Source organism: Marmota flaviventris, chromosome 6 (genome assembly GCF_047511675.1).
Source record: "Marmota flaviventris isolate mMarFla1 chromosome 6, mMarFla1.hap1, whole genome shotgun sequence".
In the NCBI taxonomy this organism is placed as follows: domain Eukaryota; kingdom Metazoa; phylum Chordata; class Mammalia; order Rodentia; family Sciuridae; genus Marmota; species Marmota flaviventris.
In genome coordinates, this window is record NC_092503.1 from 9,064,133 (window position 1) to 9,089,115 (window position 24,983).

At 41.8% G+C, this 24,983-nt stretch overlaps 1 protein-coding gene across 2 annotated transcripts in view; it reads right to left on the bottom strand.

The window, feature by feature from the left end:
- Window positions 1–10,991: 10,991 nt before the first annotated feature.
- The window catches only part of Synj2 (synaptojanin 2), an 87,034-nt gene continuing 73,042 nt past the window's right edge, over window positions 10,992–24,983 (bottom strand). The window contains exons 19-27 of one of the 2 annotated variants that reach the window (XM_027939457.2): window positions 21,968–22,186; window positions 21,789–21,867; window positions 21,081–21,249; window positions 20,348–20,518; window positions 18,288–18,422; window positions 16,608–16,720; window positions 15,485–15,593; window positions 13,593–13,768; window positions 10,992–12,052 (exon numbers count right to left, since the gene is read on the bottom strand). In XM_027939457.2, coding sequence (XP_027795258.2) covers window positions 11,270–12,052; window positions 13,593–13,768; window positions 15,485–15,593; window positions 16,608–16,720; window positions 18,288–18,422; window positions 20,348–20,518; window positions 21,081–21,249; window positions 21,789–21,867; window positions 21,968–22,186 — 1,954 coding nt within the window. In that variant the 3' untranslated portion in view covers window positions 10,992–11,269. Of the gene's footprint in view, window positions 12,053–12,995; window positions 13,119–13,592; window positions 13,769–15,484; window positions 15,594–16,607; window positions 16,721–18,287; window positions 18,423–20,347; window positions 20,519–21,080; window positions 21,250–21,788; window positions 21,868–21,967; window positions 22,187–24,983 lie in introns of those variants that run through there. The other variant, XM_027939459.2, reaches the window with a different exon arrangement.

Sequence of the window (24,983 nt, forward strand, 5' to 3'; positions counted from 1 at the left end):
AAAGATTTCTAAAAATGTTGATTATTTCTAGGTAGATTCTGGATGATCTTTTAACTTTCCTTGTACTTGTATGTAATGCTTAATTTTTATGAGTACTTGTTATTTTGATATATAATTTATTCTAAAAGAGGTCAAAATCCATTCATAGTCACTGTGTTTGTTGGTTGGGTTATTGCAGCATAACATATGGTATATCTTAGAAAAACAAAGATAAGTTGAAATACTGTAAGAAAGAAATCTTAAAGGTTAACAGTGGACTTTCCTTTCAGTGACAGCAGGCTAATTAATTTGTTTCTAACTTTCTAATAAGGACAAGTATGTAATTAGGATGAAGTATTTTTAACTGATCAAAGAGCTAAGAAATCAGGAATACGGATAAAAGTCCAGGAAAATCTAAGAAACCACCGAGAAGACCAGCAGTCAAAACTATTTTTGCTTAGGGCAAAAGCTTATTTGGTGGCCCCTGTATGCTACAATTACCAAAAATATTCCTTGTGGGCAATTTTTTAAAAGGCCTTTCTTCCACAACATGGCTTGGGACATAGAGCAGGAATTGTATTATTGACCCAACTTACCTTTCTTGTGCAAGGTGCCACTCTGAGATGATCTGCAGAGTTAAAAGAAACAACTGAGAAATGGAGCTGTGCTTTTGCCAGTTCCCAAGGTGAGGGGAACAGTAGTCCAAGTTAAGGGTGGTCAAGGAAATCTTATTACCCCAAACATACACTGACTGGACTACAAAGGGCTACAAAGTAAGGATGTTCAGAAGGAGCCACCCTGTGTTCATGTCTTAAGTGACCCAGGGAGTCTCATGCCTACGACTTGAATTAAGAGGATCCCTGACTGGTTGTGTCCCCTCATATCTGATAGAATCAAAGGAGAATGATACATTCATCTCTGCCCTTAATATATTCCTTCAAATAGTTTTTCAAATGCCATAATCAGTGAGTAATCAGAGATAACCTGACATTCAAGGAAATAAGATGCCATGAATGAGTACAGCAGAGCAGACACATGGCCCAAACACATACATGCTTGAAATATCAGAACTGTCAGATACAGATGATAAAACAATCATGCTTCCTATTGTTTTAAAAAGAAAATGTTGAAATACCTTCAGAAAAAGGATACTACTATTGATTTAGATTTTATAAAATACCAAAACCAGATTATAGATAAGAAAAATAGTTGAAATCAGTGAACTGGAAGAGAGGTCAGAAAAAGTGTTTAGAATGTAGCAGAGAGAGACAAAGATGGGAAATATGAAGAGAGCCTAAATACATAGACAAGCAAAAGGAAAGACTGCCATTTGCTTATTTAAGAGTACCAGAAAAAAGAAGAAAAAAATGTCCCAGGAACAGCATTTCAAGAGATTATGGTTGGGATATTTCCAGATCTGATGAAAGGCATTAATCTACAGATCCGTGATGTTAAAAAATCCAACAGAGCAAATAAAAATAAATACATGTCTATATTGAGCACAGGAAAATTGCAGAAACAGTTAAAGCTGCTGCTGTTGAAAATCGATAGAAATTGGAAGACACTGGAATGATACTGTCAATATGCTGAAAGAAATCAGCCCAACCTACAAACACTACATGTCCAGTCTAAAAAAGAAAAAAGAAATGACGTTTTATATAAAGTAAAATAGTTCACTAATGGAAATGTTAAAGGATGAAGGATGTAATTTGAGCAGAAGTTAATAAAGTCAGAGGGACTGGAGTTTAAAAAGAAATAGAGTAAAAAAAGTAATTATTTGAGTTAGTGGAAATTAATTTTTATAAAACAGTAATAATGTACTGAATAGGTGCTAAATATGGAAAATTAAAATACACAGTAACTGTAACATACAAGTTGGGATGGTTTAAATGGAGTTAGAATACTCCAAGACTGCTACATTTTTCAGAAGGAAGGAGATAACATTAGGCCTGAAAATTTAATTATATTCGTTGTGATTTCTGAGATAACCGATAAAAGCAAAAAAAAAAAAAAAAATGAGTATAATAACTACCAAAGAGAGGAGAAAACGGGTAATGATAAAAATCTAAAGGAAAGCACAAATGGAAACGAAAAAATGCACAGAATAGCAGGGTTAAGTTAAAACTCAAGTTTAGTAATAATTACATTAGTGTTAAATGGAGTAAATCCCCCTATTAAAAAATAACGTCGTAAAGCACTTGCCAACCATGTACGAGGCTATAATTTCAATTCCCAGTACCACACACACGTAGAATACTGACATACTGGTGTATATATCAGGCTGGAATGAAAAAACAAACAAACAAAAAAACAGCCCAATTGTGTGCTCTTTATAAAATACCTATCTAAAGCATGAGGGAACAGAAAGGCAAAAAATAAGGAGAGAAAATACCAAGTACAAATACCAAGAGAATACTGAAAGCTGCTATAACTGTATCAGACAAAACATGCTTTGGGGCAAGAAAAATTATTAGGGAAAATAAGTGTCATTTCCTGGTGATAAAAGACTACCTTCACTATATAAATGGTAACTTTTAATTGTGAATCAATATGAGTACTTGGTCTAAAATTATGTTATGCAAAAATGGAGAAAACCACAGAAGAAATAATAACCATGGGAGATTTTAATACTTTTCTTGGTATAGAACCAGGAACTGCCCCCCTTCAAAAAAAATGGCTGGGGAACCAAAATTGACTTGCTGGGATATCTAGAGCACTCTGCTACATCCAAGGAATGGCAAATACACAATGTTTTCAAACTTGACCATATAACCAAATGAATTAAGCACATATCTCAAGAAGATAGAAAGAAAATGGAATTATTTTGAAAAGAATATAAATTAAGGAAATAGGGGGGAAAAAGTCTTGACAAAGCTAGAAGTTGATTCTTTAAAAAGACAAATATATGATAAATTGTGGTATAAAGGTGTATTAAGAATTGTAATGCAAAAAAAAATAAGAGCTCATGTAAAAAATAATAAAATAAGATTTTAAAAAAGATAAATGTAACTAACAATCCTCTAGTAAACAATCAGAGAGGAAAGGCACAAATCACCAGTTTTAGGCATGAAAAGGAGATATCATCATAATGTATATATCAGAAGATGAGAGGATAATATAAATACTTGGGCCAATTGTTAAGTTTTAAATAAAATAGAAAACTAAGAAAAATACTGCATCCAACTGTATGTGAAGTAGAAAACATGACTAGTCCTATGACTGTTAAAAGGAATAGAATCAGTGATTTAAAATTTCACAAAGAAACTGGAAGCCCAGTGTCTCTACAGGTGAGTGTTACCAACAGCGTAAGGAGGACATTCTAATAAAGGAGGCTTGTAGTTAACAGAAGAGTCTGTGCTTAACTAATACCAAAACTCTGACAGTACAAAAAGGAGAAAGTAATCAGCCATTCTCACTTGGGAACTTAGTTACAAAAATCTTAAGTAAACTAATGAACTCAATCCAGCAATGTTTACACAGATATCTGTTCCGAGTTGGATTTACACTGGATGGTGTAGGTGGTGTTGAGCAGTGAAATACTCATCAGGGTAACTCACCATATATGTGGAAGGAGGCAACCAATTGTTTTGGGAACATACAGAAATGTTTAATTTTTTTTTTTTTTTTAGTTGTAGTTGTCAATTCCTTTATTTTATTTATTTATTTCTATGTGGTGCTGAGGATGGAACCCAGGGCCTCACACGTGCTAGGCGAGTCAACTACTGAGCCACAACCCCAGCCCCCAGAATTTTTTTTTAAATGAAATTCAACAACCATTTATGAAACTTGGCAAGGCAGAAAGAATTTCCTTAATCTAGTAAAGGATCTCTGAAAGAAAAAACAGTATCAGACTTGATGGCAAAAATATGACCTTTCCTTTCAGGAACAGGAATAACAAGAATGCTTAGCACCAACATGTTCATTTAACCTGTGCCAAGTATCCTAGCCAGTCAGAAGGCAGGACAGAGACATACAAAGGCACAGGATGAGGAAGGAAGAGGCCAAGATTATTATTTGCAGATTATTAAAAAAAATCCAAAAGATGGGGCTGGGGCTATAGCTCAGTGGTAGAGTGCCCAGCTTGCATGTGTGAGGCACTGGGTTCGATCCTCAGCACCACATAAAAATAAAGATATTGTGTCCAACTACAACGAAAAATATATTTTAAAAAATCAAAAAGCACTGACACATCATATTTTGTCAATTCCAAGACATATTTTGAAATATTTTAACATCTCTGTAATTGGGCTGCATCTCACAATAGATGCTTCATCGTAATTGAAGCCTTCTTAAGAGTAATGGTATGTAAATGGTGTTTTTTATATGTGGTGGCATATTAGGTATATTAAAGTACATTAAATTTTCAGAATTTTTTTGAAAGCAAGTTGCTGATGCAATCAATATATAAAAAACCTCTAAGTATATTCACAAAAATAGCAAATGAATTTTAAAATTATCAGATATGGTATTAAGGTTATAAAAATGTTAGAGAAATATTGAAAATATTTAGGAGTCAAATGTGATAGCAGAACTATTTTAAAACACTTAAAAGAAAAACCCATAAAGACATATAGCAAAATGTTAATTATTATTAAATCTAGATGTATCTGATATCTGAGGGTTCACACTGATTTCATATATGTTAAAATTTTTACAGCAAATTAATGATTTTTAGAACTGTTAATGTAAACTTTAAATATAGACATATACCATGTCCTTAAATTGAAGACTTAATGTTATAAAGATGTCAGTTTTATTCCATGCAGTTGAAAATTTCAAAAATTTGAATAAGTTTTTTTCTCTTTTTTAAGATTGAATTTGCATTGATTCTAAAATTTATATGGAGTTAAGAATAGCCAAGATATTCATTAAAGAAAAAGGTTACAGTGGGAAGGTTTGTTTCACCAGATACCAAAGTTAAATGAAATGAATCAATGTAGTATTGGTTCAGGCATAGACAGACCAATGGCACAGGACAGAGAGCCCCAAGGATTAGAATTATGCCAGCTAAGGAGACCCTCTCCCCCAGAGAAACATCTACTACTGGTCAAAATTAGCAAAGGCAATCTGTCATTTAAAGTCTTAATAGTAATCAAAAAACTTAACAAATTGAGAAGCATTTATTTATTCAACAAAATCTACAGATTCTTAGTTCTTGGTTACAGTGGGCAGTATCCCCCTCTCCAGATCTGCCCTACATAGAGAATCTGTCTAGAAATACATAGAGGAAATTAATCAACTTTGCTCTTTCTCTGTCTTTCTCTACACACACACACACAATTTTGTACCCTACAACTAAAGAAAAAGATTTTTTGTATTACTGAAATCACTTAAAAAATATATCTTGTGGCCAGGTGCGGTGCTGCACACCTGTAATCCCAGCATCTAGGGAGTCTGAGGCAGGAGGATTGTGAGTTCAAAAGACCCTATCTCTAAATAAAATATAAAAAAGGGCTGGGGATGTGGTTCAGTAGAACACCCCTGGGTTCAATCCCTGGTACCAACTAACTAACAAACAAACAAACAAATAAATCTTGCACCAGGCCTGTAATCAGCAAGCTGAGGCAGGAGTATCACAAATTCAAGACCAATCTAGGCAACTTAGTGAGACACTGTCTCAAAAACTTAAAAAGGTTGGAGTTACAGCTAGGGGTAGAATTCTCGCTAAGCAAGCACAAGGCCTTGTGTTTAATGCCCAGTTTAAAAAAAAAAATTCCTCACACGACAACAAACAATTTTGAAAAGTAAATGCATTACTAGGTTATATTCTCAGGTCACACTACAATACAATTAAAAGTAACTTTAAATTGCCAATAACAAAAACAAAAATCACAGAACAACCTTTACTTGGAATGTACCCAGCCACCTAAATAATCAAAGAGAAAATAAAAGCAAAATTATAATCTAATAATTCATGCCAAAATGTTTAGGGTGCTGTTAGGCTATAATTAGGTGGAAATGTATAACCTTAAATATCTTTATTGTGAAAAAAATGGAAACTAGTGCTTTTAATTAAGATAAGGAAAAGAACGAAGTTAAAACATAGAAAACAGATACAAATTAAAGTTGAAATTAATGAAAATGTTTTAAACATTGAAAAGAAATTCAAATAATGTATATAAATCCTGAAGTTGTTATTTGAAAATGTCAACAAAATTAACCCTCTTGAGAAACAATTAAGGAAGCATGAGCAATGGTTTGTTATTAAGTGTACTTGTCTAACAATCCCTCAGTAAGAAGGTGTGGGGCCCCTAACTCACACTATTAATAAACTACATTCCAGATGCTTTGACAAGCTGCTATTAGGCAAAGCCTGTCACCTTGACCATCCTACACACACACAGATATCACAACTACCCACTATTTCATCACCTATAGATTAAAACCCTAAACTCATTTAATCCTTTGAAATTGTTTCTCCCATCAGCTAATATCCCTTCCAGGTACATAAATCCACTTTGTTACTTTTCAAATTCTTAATTCTTCTGCTTTACAAAAGATAATGCCAAGAGAATGAGAAGGCAACACAGACTAAGAAAATATTTGCAAAAGCCACATCTAAAAACATCTATATCCAAAATATATAAATAATTCTTAAAACTCAATAGCAAGAAATTGAACAATCCAATTTAAAAGGGGCTAATGATTGGGTAGATATCTCACCAAAAATATACAGGTGGCAAACAAGAAGATGCCACTGCGTACTTACTAGAATGACCCAAATCCAAAAATACAACAAATGTTGATGAGGATGTGGAGCCAAAGGAACTCTCGTTCATTGTTGATGAGAACGCAAACCAGACTAGACACCTCGGAAGATGGCATGGCAGTTTGCTACAAAACATACTGTTACATATGATCCAGCAATTGCCCTCTTTGGTAAACTGACAAAACCTGAAAGCAACCAAAATATCCTTCAGAAGGGGAATGGATAAATCAACTGTGGAACATCCAGCCAGTAGAATACTTAGCACTAAAAAACTATGAATGAAAAGCCATGGAGGAAGCCTACATGCGTGTTGGTAATTGAAGGAAGCCAGTACGAGGCAGCAATGTAGTGCATGATTCCAGCTCTAAATAAAACTATGGAGATGGTGAAAAGATCAGTGGGTGCCAGGGGCTGCAGGGTGGGGAGGGAGGAACAGGCAGAGCAGAGAGTTTTCAGAGCAGTGAAGCCGCTGGCACAGGACCTTGCAATACCTGTCATTATACAATTGTCCAGACCCATGGAGTAAAGCCCAGGTAAACTATGGCCTTGGGTGATGATATGTCAATGCAGGTCAATTGGTTGTGACAAATGTACCATTCTGGTGCAGGACATCAGTACAGGGAGGCTGAATGTATGGAGGTAAGCGGTGTATGGGAACTCTATGTCCTGCTCAACTTTGCTGTCCTCCAAGAAAGTAAACAAACAAAAAATTCTTAACCCTCTTTTTTCAAGTGTTCCCTGATCCTTTGTTGACAATCACTTACTTGAACTCTTGTCATCTCATATACAGGCAAACAGTTTACCTTGTATAAATGAGTATAAGGCCCATCTCCACAAGTGCCTTGGAAAGGAAGGTTCTTCCCGAGTCACAGTGCCATGCACCCAGAGTAAGTGAATCCAACGTGGTACTCCTCACAGGTCATGAAGGACCAGCCATATTTATGTTTTGAATTATCAGTATATTCTCATTCCTCAAAAACCACCAAAGAACATTGTGACATATTTTGTGTGGTGTTTGGCATAGAACACACCAGAACAGAACTTGAATAGCACTTCCTCCCTCCTGCCTCTACACTGTAATGTGCTCCTACCAGCTTGAGCTCTGAAATTTGCTGTAAGGCCCAAGAGAAATTGCATCCCATCATCTCCCAGGTCTTATAGACAGTGTGGCATAGTTACAGAGTATGGACGGAAGCGGTCCCTGCTAGCACCTTTCAAGTCAAAAAAACTTACATTGAAAAAGCAAAAATAATCAGGTTAATTTGATGGTTACGAAAATGAACCACAACAAAAAACTCACATATAGGAATAACAAACATTTGATCCAGAACAGAAGGCTAGCCAAATAAGATATTCCAAGGTTTTCTTCATATCTGAAAAGAAATAAGCCCAATTAAAAAGACAAAAATATTTAATAGATATTCTGTACAACATCAGTACAAATTTACCACTTCAAAAAATATTATGGGGTTTTTATTAATCACTCATTCCCCACAATCAATCACCTTTGCAGTGTTCCTTCATCACTCATGAAGTTTTTAATACATACTTTGTTTCTACTTATACATATGTCAGTTTTATTAAGTATCTTGAACTTTTAACAACTTTCAACATTTTCAGGCATTGCTTGGACAGATGTCCTGATTTCAGTCACTTACCAGAACAAATTCTAAAAATGGGCAAGAAGTCTGAGATTGTTTTAAAAGGGACTAGACTTGTGGTCAGAGAGTCAATGCTGACTGGTGAGTATGCTACTAAGCACTCTACTTCCACTATGTTACAGAACAGCGGTAATGGAACCATAGGTCATAAGAAGAAGTCCTTATGGTAGCATCACAGCAGACCAAAAAAAAAATGAAATCCCTTCCGAGGCAGCTGGTCATGATCAAGGTTATTTAACAGACTCTGCTGCTAACTTGACAAACCTTCCAGCTAATAAACATTGATTTAAGAAAATAGATGAAGCTATTCCAATTTTCTTCCATTCTTAAAAGAACTCTGGTGTGAGGACTATACATATTGCCAACTCAAAATCCAGTATATATTGTTCACTAAATGTGAACACCCATGATCCACTAATACTTGGTCAATTCTTTTTTTTTTAAGATTTATTTTTTAGTTGTAGTTGGATACAATGCCTTTATTTCACTTATTTATTTATATGTGGTGCTGAGGATCGAACCCAGGGTCCTGCACGTGTCAGGTGAGCGCTCTACTGCCGAGCCACAACCCCAGCCCCCTGGTCAATTCTTTACTTGTAAATTTTCTTGCATTCCTAGATCAACAAAATTTTCTGTGTTAACAGTAACCGTCAGATCTCAAGAGTGACCTGTCTGATGAGCACTTGTCTTAATGGAACTTTACCTTTTTGTTCTGTACCATTCATTTGCTATTTGCTAGTATCTAGAACAAGGAAAGACCTACAGATTAGGCCCACTGCCCACCTCTTGCAAGCAGCTTTTGTGGGGCTGATTCCCTCTGCTTTTCTGACTGGTTGTAAAATATATCTGCTTTCAAATATGCCTGTGGTCTTTTATTGTTGTTTTGGTTTTGGTGGGAAAAGAGGGTACAGGGAAAACAGTATTTGAATGAAGAAATCTTCAATTCTGTTCCAGATTTTACCTGTTAGTAGCGATGTGCATCTTGGCCAATCATTTAACTTCTCCAAGCAACCCATCTTGCTTTCTCCCCTTAACTCTATATGATTTTTACCTCTGTAACAAACAAGAAGTGGACAACATAATCCTTTCAAGTATGTAAGTGCCATCAATGGCACTCTGATCACCTAATCAACATCTTCTGTGACCGCTCAACTGTGTACCTGTTCATCTCTGTGGGGCACTGATTTTTGTTAATTTTCAGAAGGAGTGATATACACAAAATTTTGTTTGAGAACCAGATATGACTTACTGTCTGTTGACAGTGACAACAAAAACAAATCCAAAAATCTCAGAGGTCTTATTGGTAATGAAGAGTAGTATATCCTAGGTAAGATGACCATGATCATCCCAGCCAATAGCATTTGGTACAGGATGCCCCCTGTGCTGCATAAGGGACAACAGTATCACTGCTGTGATTGGTCATGTGAAAGACCTAAATATGGCAGGTGACTCAGTGATATTTTACTGGTGAACTTATTCTAAGCAATAGTATATCTGCTCCAAATGAATTCTAGACCTTATAACATTGATCTTAAAATATGAAACAGTACGGTGATCTCAATTCTTGAATATTTGAGAAGTTGTGTTGGAAATGTATAGGAAAAACATACAGAAAAAAATAAAAATAAACCTAATAAACAGATAAGCAAACCCAGATATAATGCCCTGGGAATTGTTATATACAGGGACACAGAATTCTTTCCTTCCTAAAGCCACAACCAGGTAGATAAGTTGAAACAAATAACAACGAAAATATTATATGTGCCAGGATGAGTTTTCACATTTGGTGCCTTCATGGGATTTGGAATACAAGGGGAAGAAAGAGTCCATGAGGTTTCAGTTAATAAGGACCAGAGGGTGGATACCACCTGCTGTGAACAGCACACCACAGCTCAAGACCACAGCAGTTTAAAGGGCATGCAGTGTCTAAGACATGGTCCAGGAGTCTTCGGCTAGTTTAAACTGAGGGTAAGCTAATGGTGTATGCTTTAGAACCAAGATAGTGTAAATCCCATGAGATTTACATATAATCAGGGGCACCTCTTAGAATTCTTGGGCATCACTTCAAGGACCCTCTTAGACACCAAAATCCATAGATGCATAAGTCTCCTATATAAAGTGGCATAATATTTGCACATAAGCCCATGCGTGTCTTCCCATAAATTATCTCAAGATTACTTATAATACCTAATAAAGCATAAATGCTGTGCAAATAGTTGTTAGAGTGTAATGTTTAGAGAATAATGACAAGAAAAATGTCTGGTGTGTTCAGTACATGTGCAGTTTTTAAACAATAGTTTTGATGAGTGGTTGGTCAAGTCTGTGGCTAAAGAACCTGCAGATAGGAAGGACTATCTAAATAAACAAGGGCTCACAGGAACATACAAGTCTAGACATTTGGTTGACCAAGTGTCGTGTCCATCTCTGATTTTTAAAACCTGGTTTAAAGTGGGCCAGGAACAACTTTTACTGTTCCCAACTACTTTTAGTATCATCCTTTATGCATCAACTTTCAGGTGGGTCACCTAAGAGTTATTCCAAATCTGTAAAATACAAACAACATGAAACAAAAACTCTACTACGTACACATAAAATTTGAACAACCATTTAAAATTCAACGGGAGAGAATTTCTTGGGCCTTACAGCTAGATTTCCTTCCTTAAAATTCACACACTGAACCTAACAGGAGTCATCCTGTTCCCCTGTGAGCAAATTTAAAATGCACAAATCTTGAATAAACCATATTCATAGCTGAACAATCTTATTGAAAAAAGAGTTGTCGTAAACTACACAAGAGTGACAGATGCACTAATGTTCTTTTCAGTGTGCCTTTAAATAGATGTCTGCTTTGCCCTGCTCAAGCCTTGCCTATGGGGAAGAAGGGCTCCATTCTGCGAAGGAGTGCCTTCAGAGTTGTCTGTCATGTTTTTGCCAGTGGGTCAAACACCTGCAGTGTCGTCCTCTTGTCTTTGTCACTGATGGTCACCCAGTGACCAAAGGTTTCTCCCCCATGGTCTAATGGCATCTTGCCCTCAGCAGCTTCTGAAGCGCTGACCTGTGCTGGGTCTCTGGGTGCCTTCTCAGGGCTCCTGGCCCCTGCATTCAAAGGATCAGAGCTCTTGGAAAGCCAGGCATTATTCAACAGCTTAGGGTAGTGGAGAAGGTTCCAGAAGGGATCCGGATAATCACCAAGAAGGGAGGCTGCTTCTGGCTTCATTACTCTGGAGCTATCAGTTTCTAGGCTTGTGGCAGATGTAGTGCCAAGAAAACCCACTTGTGGAAAGAGATTATCAGTGTCGGGCTGGTGTCCGGATAGACAGCTGCTGCTGCTGCTGCTGCTACTGCTGCCATTGCTGCTGCTGCAGGTGAGGTCTTGGAGGAGCTGGCTGTTGCTCTGCAGAACTTGCAGGTGGAAGGCTGCTGGTGCAGACTTCTTCCTCCTTGGGGGCACCCTGGGCACCAGAGATGGAGCCTCTGGAGCAGGTGGCATGGTGGCTCCTGCCATAAGAGGGGCTTCATCTGGCACTGGCTTTCCACTGCTGGGCCTCCTCTCGTCACCTTTACTGGGCTGAAATGTTCTTGGCTTGGGAACAGGAGGGACTCGAGGGGCTGTAGCCGGAAGAGGGGCTTCAAGGCTTGTCTCTGGGTCTCCGACTATAAAATGGACAGGCTGTTGCTCAAACTGTTCTTCTGGTGACATGGGCTGAGGAAAGGTAAAAAGAGTGTAACTAAGAAGCCAGCCTTTAGTAAGTTGAGACTCAGAACACTCAGTGGGCAGCAGGGAACAGGGAGGAGACTGAGCTGACATTCTAGCCAATTCAGGATTGGAGGAAGTCTGAGATGCCAGCAGTGTCACTAGGGAAGCACACATTGATCAGGACAGACCAGCATGTCCAATGAAAGAGGAGTGGGAACTTTGAAACCAGGGCCACAGGGAGCAATTTGAGACAAAATTGTCTGTTACCTTAGGAAAGGGAATTCTGCTCTTTCATTATGTAAAGCTAACCTCTTTGAAAACATTCCTGGAGGCCGCAGCTTTGCAGATACTTCATGCAGTCTGTGCCAACTCGGGAGATACGACATGTCACAGCATGAAGCTATATGAAGGACCAATGGATAGCCTTTCTCCTTGAATCATTTTTATTTAAATATGAAGAATGCAGAACATTACATAGGAACTTCACTTCCTTAGTTCTGCTTCAAAACTATCACAAAGAAATCAACCCACAGTTTGAAATGCAGCTTTGCTAGGGAAGCAATTCCTAGTGGGCAAGCATGGGTATCCCAGTGTCTCCTCTGGTTCTTTAGAAAACAAACCAAAAGCATGATCCTTTCTCCACCAGCCTGACACCATAGCTCCTGTGCAGCTGGTTGGGAAAAATGAATCTATTCTGCTCCTGGCTTTTAAAAGACAAAGCAAATGCAGGAAGGAAGAGGAAGGAAAGGGTCCATTTTGCAAGAAGGCATGGAAAATGGACATGTGGCAACGAGCCAACATGGAGAAGCGCAACCCAGAAAATACAAAGCAAGCTCAGCGAAGAGTTGGCACCAGGGCCACCTCTCACACTCTCCACAGATAGAGGAGCAGCAGTCACTCTGGGAGGCCCAGGCAGGGATTACCGAGGGTCCTGTTCCTAGAACTGAGATCAAACGGAAGATCCGGATGTGTCTATAGGTGCCAGTCTCTGGGCAGCCACTGTCCTTACAAACTCATGTCTTTGAAGCAGTAAGCAAGGCTGAGAAGCTTGAGAGCGAGAGCAAAAAACAATCTGCAAGAAAAGTGGCAAGAAAAGCTGTCGGATCTCAAAAGACTGCGGCCACATGAGCCCTGGCAGAACTGCTAACCGAGACATCACTCATTGTTTCTCCAATGCTCATAAAATCTGTGCATGTAAAACCACGTGCACACACCACACAGATGGCAGTGCCGGGCCACTTGGGAAAACACCCCACAGTGGTTCCTGTGGTGCCCAACACCAAGGAAGCAGAATCTCTCCAAGTCTCTCTCGTCACAGAGTCTCTGAAGGAGTCAGTGCCTTGCTTGTTCTTGCTCTGCTGGGGCCAAGATGCAGCAGAGGGATGAGGGAGAAAGTGGTTGTCAAACGGCTTTCCAGAAAGAAGCAGCTGGGTTTAGGACTTAAGAATGTGGGTGAAAAAGCCAAATTGAACTTGGTTTTTGTCTAAGAGACATACCTTTATCTAAGAAGATATTCGAGCAACTTCAGAGTGCTCCGGATCCCTACCTTTCCCGTCCTCCTCAAGGTTGGCTTCTTGATGGCAGGAACCCTGGGTGCAGGCCGCCGGGGCAGGAGTGGGGGCATCTGGGAGGGCTCAGGTCTGGCCTCCCCAGGGCTGGGCTCTAGTTTGGAGGATCCTTGGTCTCTCAGGGCCATGGCATTGAAGGCTTCTTCTGGGACGCCTGAGACAAAATCACAGGCTCAAGCATGAGGACAAGGCAACCTACTGTGTGATTTAATCTTTGGAAGTCTGTATCTTAATGATAATTTACTAATTTAGTGTACTTCTTCTTTTCTTAAAAAAAAAATCCTCAGAGATTGTCAGAATACACCAGCTGTGTCCAGCTTTGTATTTTCTGTATTCACCTTCTCAATAGAGGTGGGACCTGGTACCCAGGGATGGTCTTGATGGGAGATCAGCGAGACCCTGACACCATATGCAAAGTGTCATGTGTACTGACATTTTTCAGGGGAGATGACTTAAAATGTATCAAATCTCAATAGGCTTATGAGCAAGAAAATGTTAAGTTGAGAATGTGGGTAGATTTAAAATCTCAAACTACTAGCATCTACAACTGAGTTTTTTAAAAACAGAAGCTTTACTGAAATGTAATTTATATACCATAAAATTCACTCATTTTACATTAACATTCAGTGGTTCTTAACATACTCACAAACTTATACAGTAACTGCCACTATTTAATTTCAGAATATTTTCATTAACCAAAAAGAAACCCCATACCCATTTCAGTCACTCCCCATTCCCTCTTCTTTCTAGCCTGGACACCAAACTTTACTGGTATTGGGGGTTGAACTTGGGCACTTTACTGAACTACATCCTCAGTCCTTTTTACTTTTTTATTTTGAGATAGGTTGCCGAGTTTGTTGCTAAATTGCTGAGGCTAGCCTCAAACTTGCAATCCTCCTGCCTCCACCTCCTGAGTCACTAGGACTACAGGTGTGTGCCACCACACCCAGTTCACTACTAATAACTTTTATGGATTTGCCTGTTCTGGACATTTCCTATAAATGGAAATAACATACGGCCTTTTGTGTCTGACTTCTTTCACTTGGCCTAATGTTTTTAAGGTTTACCCACAGTGTACCATGTATCAGTTCTTATTTTTAAATGACAGAATGATATTCCATTGTATGGCTATACCATATTTGGTCATTTTATCAGTTAATAGGCATGTGTGGGTTGTTACAGTCACAGTTTTAATTTTTAATAAAAATAAACCATCTGTGGTATGTAATTCTGCAATAGCCTTCTAACTCAACCTCCCTAAATTTATGTAAGAATCCCAAGTAGGTTAAAATACTGGCTCAAAACAAATTAGGTGACTGTGATTGCATATGCCTTTTCAATGGGCACAATCTCCCCTCTACAAGAGATTCTGTAACAAACCAAAACAAATGTGAATTACCAGTGATTAAATATGGGAGATTCCTAAGTAAACTATGATAACTTGGAGTAAGTGAAATAAGAAAAAAATCAACAGGCACTGTGGTGGAGGAGGGCCTCCCATGACAGTGCAGAATTGACTTACACTTGCTCGAGATTTAAGAGGTAGATTTTGAGTCTGAAATGAGGACACACAGCTGTCTCTTTCACAGAGCTGGCCAGACTGAGTCAGCACCTGCAGTTAACCTTTTTAAATTTTAATTTTATTTTTCTCTTAAATAGTGTTTAATAATCCTGGGTTTATTTTCTATACTTACTGAATTTTAAATAGAGAACAAATGAAATAAGTAAAATGTTACTAAAGGCTACTTTCATTTTATATTGTTTCAAAAGGAAAAAAAGATCTTTTTCCTAGGCCACTTTCAGTGGAAAAATGAACAGAAAGGAGACTGAGCCCCCTCCACAGGGAGCTTCCCCAGTGTAGGCCACCTACCTCCTCTGGCTTCCAGGAGACATCGGATTGCTGCTTCTGCCTCCTGCGCATTGGTGGTTTTGATCTGCTTGACATTGTAAGGTTTACTTATTCCAGTCCTAGCTTTGGGCTTGAGGACAGAATGAAGAAGAGAAGCATGTCAACAAGGTGGGAAAGCAGCCTGGGTGGTGGTGTGTTCAGCACGTACTGGTGGTCTGCCAGGTGGTAGGGGTCTGTGCTATATATGTGAACCCTACAAAGCCCCATCAGATGTGGATTAAAAACACCAAATCTAAACTGAACCTCTCAATCCCTCTTCCCCTAGGAGCACTTTCATTCCAAGAAGAAGAATCCAGGAGTGGTCAGAGCTGATGACTCTGTTCTCCCAAACCAGAGACTGAAAGATTTGCAATGGGGTAAAACAATCTCTTTATTTCAATAACCAGATAAAATCCAGAGAGCAGAACTATGCCACACCTTCCATGGCTTATCTGAGTATTAAAATACCTTCCAGATAACCTGAGTTTCCTTACTCATCACCATTGGACACCACTGCTATCTAGTCACTCCTTATGGCCTGTGATGGTGTGCGCCTGCCTGGCCTGGCTCACCAGGGCTGTGTGGTGACCCAGGCACCTCAGCACCTGCCTTCACCTGCCTCAACTCTTCCTGCTGACCTTCGCAACACTTGGCAGGTCACTGGGCCCTCTGGACCCCCACGAGGGTTAGTCTTGCTATGACCCTCTATGTGGTTATTAGGTCTCTTTAGCAGCTTCTCTTAACTATTCTGGCACCAGAATGACCATCATTTATTTTCTTATGACTGATCTCAATTTCTGCTATCTTCCCTTATGCTAACCAACAGCCTGTCATCCAAGGACAAGGTCAAGAATCACAGGAGAAAAGCACGACTTGGAAAACCTGTGATTGCACTTTGGGGATTCTTGGGGACCCTTGGGGATTCATCCAAGGTGACTTTCTGGTAGAATACCTTGTACAACCACTTACAATCTACAAGAGTTAGGGGAGATGGGAATGAGGTGGTAGGCAAGGAGAGGGGCAAAGAGAGATCCTGCAGATCTCTGGGGCAGGCTGGACATGTCTGAAATGCAATTGTTTCTTGGAGCTGAACAGAGAAACTCACGGGTTGCCGAGGTGCTCCAGGCAAAAGTTTTGCTGTCGGCAAGACTGAATACTGCCCATGGGTGCCGGAGGAGATGGATGCATCTGAAGCTGACTTTTTCACCATTAAACCAGCTGGAAAAACCAACAAGGGCAGATCTCAGCCTCAGTGAAGTCACAAGTTGCCAAGGAGCTACAAGAAAGCTGAGGGAGGCAGTTGTGCAGGCAGATGCAGCTTTGGCTAGGTGTGGGTGCTGGCGGGGCACAGAGCGCATGCCCAGCGTGCGTGAGGAGTTTCTCTTCTAATTCTTTAACAGCTTGGTCTATTAATGCAGATTCTCTGGAGAAGCAGGATTTGGACAAATTTGAATCTAATATTCTAGGGGTGGTTCTAATTGGATATAAAAACTAATTGATTTTTAAGTGGTTCAAAACACACTATCATTACCAGGTCCAAATTTTTTAAATGTCTTGAGGAAAACAAAAAAAATTCCCAAATCAGAGAAATAAACTATGTAAACATTATGTTTATAGCCATTAACAAGTCCTCTTTTAAAATATTCAGTGACACAGAAAATGTGTTTCATTAAATGAAAGACAATCAAGTGAAATAGAAACCAACTTTGCTTACAAAATGTTTTTAAAGTCATGTGTAGCTACAAGATCTATGTAACAGAGAAAGGCTGAAAGTATTTTGGTTAGTATCTTATCTGTAGGTAATCAAGTGAATTTTTAAATTTGATTCTTCATAGTTCTCTATAAAACTTTTCACAATTACATGATTGTTAAATTTATCTTCATTTTTTGCAATTCTGGAAATTGAACCCAGTCTTCATTACTACTGAACTACAGCCCCCAGCAGTTTAATTTTTTTTTAGACAGGGTCTCACTAAGTTGCCCAGATCAGCCTCAAACTAGCTGGGTGTACAGGTATTTACCACTGCATCTGTTATAAATGTTTAAGTATAAACCCAAAAAAGCAAAACTACATTTCAAATGCTGTGTGCTCCTTGCTTGCCATGGATCACTATCGTGACCCCAAACCTGAAGAGAATGGTTGTGGAAAAAATCTACATCTGATTGTCATATTTTTTTTGGGGGGGAGGGTAAAAATAAACTGCAGTGGTAAAATGAAAACTGATCAAAAGAAAGCAGGCCACAGCTGTATTTTGAGGTTATGAAGACAAATTTGAAGGGAAAAAGCATTGTTTAAGGAGCAAGAAGAAAACCACTTCCTGTGTGACTGGAGCCAGGGAAGGGTCCATGCTCAGTGGGAGGAGCCCAGTGACAGGGGTCTGAGATCATGACCTGGGTTAGAGGCATACATGTTAGGCACCTGGGCTTGCTAGACTCCTAAGCAGCAGAGAGGGCCAGGCCAAGGAAGCAGCAGCCCGACTCTGAAAAGCTAGAACAGTCCCTCCTCATTGGGCTGCGGTGCCAAGTTTCCATTCTGAAGGTTTCCATTTGAAGGCAGCTGAAAGCAGAAGCAGCGTACAGGACGGACAGCTCATTTGCCACGAGAAAGACAACTGCCCGTACTATCAGTATGTCCTGGATTTAAGACAAAGATGCCCAATGCAGGGAAAAGCATGGGGGGGACTCGGTGGCTGGGAGGTTGTTTAGTGCTATTTTTTTAGTAGCAGGAGATGTGCGATTATCCCCAGCAGGCATTGTGGCAAGCCAAAGTCGAGCAAAATCTTACTTGGAGGGGGGGGTCTCTGTGGTGGGTGAGGTGGCCGAGGCCTACTGGGAACTGACAGAGACCTGCTTGGAGAACGGTGGCGGAAATCTCCGATGGCTCCCAGCTCCTGCTCTAACTCCACCAGGTCAGCATCGTCTGAAGGATATGGCAGGTGTAAATGGTCAGACAAGAGCCTGTGCACAGAGGCCACCCGTGGCAGGCAGAGCTACCCAGGACAATGGAGGGCCTGTGCAGGAATGGCACCCCTTCCTGATGGGCAGATGCATCAGTGCCCTCTTGGAACACCTAGTCAATCCTGGACAGTTTGTTTTCCAGACTTGAGAGACATTAACAAATTTTAAAGAGTAGGCCTGTTTCCTTCTAAAACAATCAGCCAGAATTCCACACAGAGGAAGGAAAGTTTTCATTCCTCACTAAAAAGTGATCACTGTTTTGGAGGCTGAGAGCATTTCCCTTTCTCTGCCAGCCTGGTGGCCAGAGCCTGGGCTGCCACCTCATGAGTGTCAGCCATCTCGACTGGCCTCACATCCCTTCCGAGAAGCCAAGAGGGGCCTGTGGAGGTGGCTGCCTCTGGCTCATGACATAAACCCAGTTACAGGTCTTTTCTCCTACACCATGACATAGCCCCTTATATTTCATCTTTGGCTCAGACACCCTGTCCCTCAAACCCAACAGCTCAAGCCCGTGCATCTGAGGCCGAAACTGGAGTAAAACAGGTTCCAGCGGAATGGCTGAATACCTGCGGTTTCAGACATGCCCACCTGGTGCTCACCAGGGGCCAGGCTGCCCAGGGTCCTTTTGCTCTATTAATTTCTTCATTCAGAGGCAACTGTGTTCACTCCTGGCCTGGCCCCCAGGGGCTGCCCAAATAACAGCTGCTCCTGGTAAGAGGCCACCTCTTCTGAAGAGCACATTCCCGCACCCGCTTCCATGCCAGGGTAGCAGCCTGTCTGCATGAGCAGTGCGCACAGCCACCGTGACTGGGACAAAAGCTGCTGCCTCTGTGTCGGGCAGCATCTGCTGGACTTAGCCATGCATCCCACCCACTGAGGGAATGTCACAAAATGCCAGATTTCCAGGATCCCATCCAAATCTCTACGGTGGGGCTCAGCAGTCTCTAACTTTAAAAGCTCCTGTGGTTCCCAGGAGGCAAGCCACTGTTCAGTTTGGGAAGCATTGTCATTTGGGAACACGGGGGTCTTTGCATTTCCTGGCAAGGCACTTCCCTAGGAGGTACCTTAATTCAATTTCAGCCCTGTTTTCTGTTCCTGGGCCCAGTTCAAGGGGCCCAACACATGGCCAAGTTAGAGCTGTCCAAGTAGGGACACGGTGACTGACACTGAATGTGTTTCGGACACCTTCAGGATGGAATAGACTTAATCTGGTCTAATGCAGAAATATGAACTACCCTACTCGCCAGCCACGTAACACCAGCTGGCTTTAAAACTTATTCAAAAGAATTACTCTGAAGGGCTGGGGTTGTGAATCAGAGGTAGAGCGCTTGCCTTGCACGTGCAAGCTCCTGGGTTCAACCCTCAGCACCACATACAAATAAGTGAATTAAAAAAAAAAAAAAGAATTACTCTACAATTGAATCCAGGGTATGCAGTTCCATCCAGTGACCTTTTAGTTCCCCTAAGTCTAAGATGACATAATGCTGTTGCTATATAATATGGCTGTATAAAATATCATATTATGTGAATGGAACAATATGTCAAGTTGTAGATATTAAGTCTCTCTCTTGAAGGATTGAATTACAAAAGTTTCAGGATGAAAAAAATCACAAATATAACCACACTTGAGAACTGGGAAACGGGAATTACAGAGGAAATAGGCATTACCCTGAACCTGGTGTTACAGGAGTACAAGCTGTAAAAAATTAAATACCTAGAGAAAATCAGCATGAGGCTACTGGATTCCTGCCCAGAGTACAGTGCTACACTCTCTGCCTTCCTGGGCCTCTGCCAGGACTGCACAGGATTGCTGGCACTACCTAGCACTGCCTGCTGCGAGACAGGGCGACACGGTCTCCTCCCACGTGAGGAAGGAGGCTGAGCTACCTTTGTACGTCGGGTGCTGCTTTTTGGTTAGTGCTGGAGACTTGCTGGCAGGTGCCACCGCTGTAGTGCTGGGGGCATCAGGAGGGTCGTCTCCCCCCAGCTCACTGTCTGAGACCACAGGCTGTACGAGCTCATCCACCAAATAGTCTTCATCATCTTCGAGAACATCCCCTGGGAGGAGGATTGGCCCACAGTGAGGTAAAAACAGTCCGGCGCAAGGGCCTAGCCTCTGGTCAGTGGGTCTTCTGGCTTGCACCAGGATGCTGCAGCCCACCTCCTGCAGCCGGGGTCTCGCCTCCCTGGCTCCCACTTCCACTTACAACCCCAATAGTGTCAAAGCTAATTTTTTTTTTCTTTTTTCTATTTTATTTGGTACTGGGGATTGAACTCAAGGGCACTTTTACCACTGAGTTACATCCCCAATCCCTTGTATTATTTATTTTGAGTCAGGGTCTTGCAAAGTTACTTAGGGCCTCACTAAGTTGCTGAGTCTGGCTTTGAACTCATAATCCTCATTCAGCCTCCCGGGTCATGGGATTATAGGTGTGTGTCACCACACCTGGCTACAGCATGGTGTAAGTCCAAATGTCTCTGGGTCCCTTTACCATTTCCTGTATCATCCCCAGACACGAACAGTGGATCACATGGATGTGATACTCACACTTCAAATGTCCTCCATAACCCTTCCAAATAGGAGCAACACTAGCCTGCCCCTCCTCAAAGGGTCACTGACCTTCTGATTCATAGTCTAGGCTCGTGAAGTCGAAGTTTTCCTCCAGCAAACAGGAATTGGCAGTGGGGGACACAGGAGCCATGCTGTCCCGTTTTCGAATGAGCTCCTCTCGCAAACCTTTCAGCCAGTCCTTTGTCTTCGGTCTAATCTTCACCGCTCTGCCTTTCACCTGTGAGGACAGCATGGTAAGTGAAAAGAAATACCAAAGTCACAGCAGAGCCTGTGACCAGGGTGCCCCTTTCCCACCTGTGCACCGGGCACAGGCCGATCTTCATGTTTGGCTAAGAAAAAACAGGGGCCCAGGCCCCAGGTGGAATCAGCACAGTTTTCACATTTGGTCTGAATAAAAGTTTGCCCATCATCACCAGCTTTTCATTCCATGCAAGTTTAAAACCAGAATTTATTAAAATGGAAACTACCTATGAGCCACATGTCCCAAAACACATACTGAAGAGAAGGAATCTCTCCTGCACAGAGGCAGGGAAATACACTAAGAGTTCAGTGGCAGCCAGATTCTGCAAGTAGCCAGGACTGTCCCATAACACCCGAGAACCACAACCAATCCTAGCTCCTTCTCCGTGTGGCACCTACACACAGGCACAGGTCCCCACAGGTTCAGCATGAGCCAGGCCCGAGGAAGGGAAGACACAGCCATGTAGAAGTGAGATCAGTCAGGCCTGCTCCATGGTGTGACCCAGTGCCACTTACCTTCATGCCATCCACATCCAGGACGCTGAGGGCTGAGTGACTGTCTGCAAATGTCACCAGCATCTGTCCTTGGTTGATCCTGGAGTACGTGAGAGAAGCCTAGTCACAGCCTGGAACCACCTGGCAGCCCTCCCAGATCCTCCCACAGCCCAGAGCCCATGTCTCAGGGCAGTGGCTACCTGACAAGCACAATTGTCCCAAAGTTCCCCAAGGTCTGCATGAGTTCAGCCCGCAGGTCCTCGGGAAACTCGCTTTTCTCTTCTAGGGTTGGCGACTGAAGGTTTACAACAACGGTGGCGTCCAGGGGGCCCTGGAAAGAGGACACTTCCTGGAAAACCCTCTCCCGAGCACCCACGTCGACTTCTTGTACTTCCACCTCCACGATGGCCAGCACGGGTCTGCGTCAGACAGGAAGGGAAGAGGGCGAGAATGGTTGGCCCGGGGCAGGTACTGCCCAGTGCTAGGCCTGGGCCCGGTCCCCCAGAGCTCTGCCACCAACTGTGACATCAGCCTACAGATCCACAGGCGGCTGCACCCTAGCACTTAGTCTTCATCTCTCCCCCATCTTCGTATCATCTCCTGGCATTTCTAAGTATGATCTGAGAGAGGAAAGAAATACCACAGTGCCCTGAGAACATGACCCAGAACTTAGAAAACCACCAGTCATCAGCCAGGACTCCTCCCCTGACAGTCCTTGGTGCTGCCAGGGAGAGGGAGGGGCGGGTGGGGGTGCACGTGGTGGGGGTGCCGGCTTTTCACAGGACTAGCTGGCAATTTGTGTCACAGATCTCAAAACCATTCATGTCTTTTGACTTAGCAATTGACTTTGTAGGACTTTATTCTAAGGAAATGACCAGAGAGGCAGACAAAGGTTTATGTACAAGGTTGACCGTTTACAGCATCCTTGACAGGAGGGAGGGAGGAAAGCCCTCTACCATGCCCTAATGGGAAATGGTCCACAGTCACTGAAAGAGACACAACCACCCGACACGCAGGAAAGAACACAGCACTGCTGTGATTCCAACACAGGGACAGGTGTCACTCTATTTACAAAAATTAAGAAAATCCCTTATAATGAAGAAAATCCCTAAGTAATCTTATTGAAGACTTATGATATTAAGTAGAAATTAAATTATGGACTAGGATAGAAGAAAGCGGCAGGGCTCGGGGAGTAGCTCAGGACTGGAGCACTTGCCTACCACACGTGAGGTTTGATCCTTAGCACCACAACAGAAAAGCTGGCACGGTGGCACACAGTCCAGTCCCAGCTACAGGGGAGGCTGAAGTGGGAGGTCACTTGAGTCCAGGAGTTCAAGACCAGCCTGGGTAGCATAGTGGGACCCCATCTCCAAAAATAAAATTGTGATAATAAAGTGGCAATCTTTAAAACCAGAGAAAACTACAAAAATTAAGAGATACAGTGGGGGCAATATTATCCTGTCCTCCCAAATTTATATTACTATGTGTTATCATTATGATGATTTTTTTTTTTGCATCTGGAATCAGGAAAAAATCTGACTGAGAAACTGTCACACAGGGACATGACTAAGTGAGTGATTTTTAAAACACATTAGGAGAAACCCTTCCTGGAGGAGCCCATGCATGCGTGAGTCACCAGGGCGTGACTAGGTGAGAGCAGGAGCCACAGGGGGCAGGTGGCTTCATTCATGCAGCAATGACAAGGAATGAACTCATTCTCCACACATGCAGCCATCAGAGAGCCCTCCAGAGAACCTCACCACAGCCACCACTAGTCCAAAGCCACCACAGGTTCTCTGCCCCCCCACCCCAAGTCTGCTGGGCTGATAACCAGATCTGTGTCAGGTGATGCCCTCTGCAGCTCAGGCATGGCCCACCCACAGGGCTCCACAGGCTTGGTTTTCTGGACCGTCTCATCCCTGCGGTTCTTTCCGTCACGCTCTGCCCCGCCTCTATTATCCTGGACTCTTGGTGCTGCCAGGCAGGTGCCCCAGGAGTGCTCTCCCTCAGACATCCACAGAGCTCATGCCCTCATTTCCGTCAGGTCTCTGCTACGAGGCCTTCCTTGGATGGTGGGTAGAAGACACACTGAGCCTGGCCTGACCCTACGGTATTCTTCCTTGCACTTAGGTTTGTCCCTGTAGAGAATTCCATGAATCTTTGTTTATTACTTAACCCTAATGCCAGGAACAAGGTCTGGCACATAAGTCCCCTCAATAAATGGTGGTTAGGTGAAGGTTTCTAGATCCACTCCTCAACTAGGGAACCCAAGTCATACATCTGAAGATTTTCAAGATTTGTGTCTAGGGCTGCAGGTAGTATCAGGATTTAAAGAATTCTGAAGTATCTAAAGATGTAGATCTACTGGCTCACCACACCTTCTCTTTCTTCATTTCTTTCCTCAAAGTTGAAATCAATAAAATAATTTTGGTAGCAGCTATGGGAAGATCAAATTACTCCTTACCAACCCTCAAAGGCCACACTTTGCTGCCTCTCGCAAGATCTTCCACAAGGCTAATCTCCCCGAGCTGCTGCCACCAGACCACTGCCCTCCCTGCCATCTGCTGCTGACTTCCGTCCAGAGTTCAAGGTGCCTGAGGCCAAGCAACGCTCAGAGGACCTAGTAGCTCTGGATCCAAGACGTAAAAACCCTGTGATGTCTGTAATAACAAAATACTAGAAAAAGCCAGATGTGGTGGTGCACGCTTGTAATCCCAGCAGCTAAGGAGGCTGAGGCAGGAGGATTACAAGTTCAAAACCAGCCTCAGCAACTTAGTGAGGCCCTAAAATATTAAAAAAAAAAAAAAAAAACACAACAAAAAACTGGAGATGTGGCTCAGTGGTTAAGTAACCTCTGTGTTCAATCCCTGGCACCAAATATAAATAAACAAATAAATCACTAGGAAAACTATCCTTTAATAGGTGAAAGTCTAAATTCTATGCATCTGGCTAGTAGAATTCTGGGCAGCACTCAAAATGAGCCTAGATGGCTGTATCTTGGAAATAGTGACAAGCAAGTAAGATTTTCAGCAACATCAGTTAAGAGCAATTAAAAGCCATGAGATAGAACAGGTTGTGTCTTTGAGACTTTCATAAATAGTGTCATTTATGATATAGAGCAATGGCAATAATGCTGCCAGTTATTAATTCTCAGTGGTATTTGTTTTTTTTTTTTTTTTTTGTTCTTTAGTGTATTTTACACACATGCACACACTC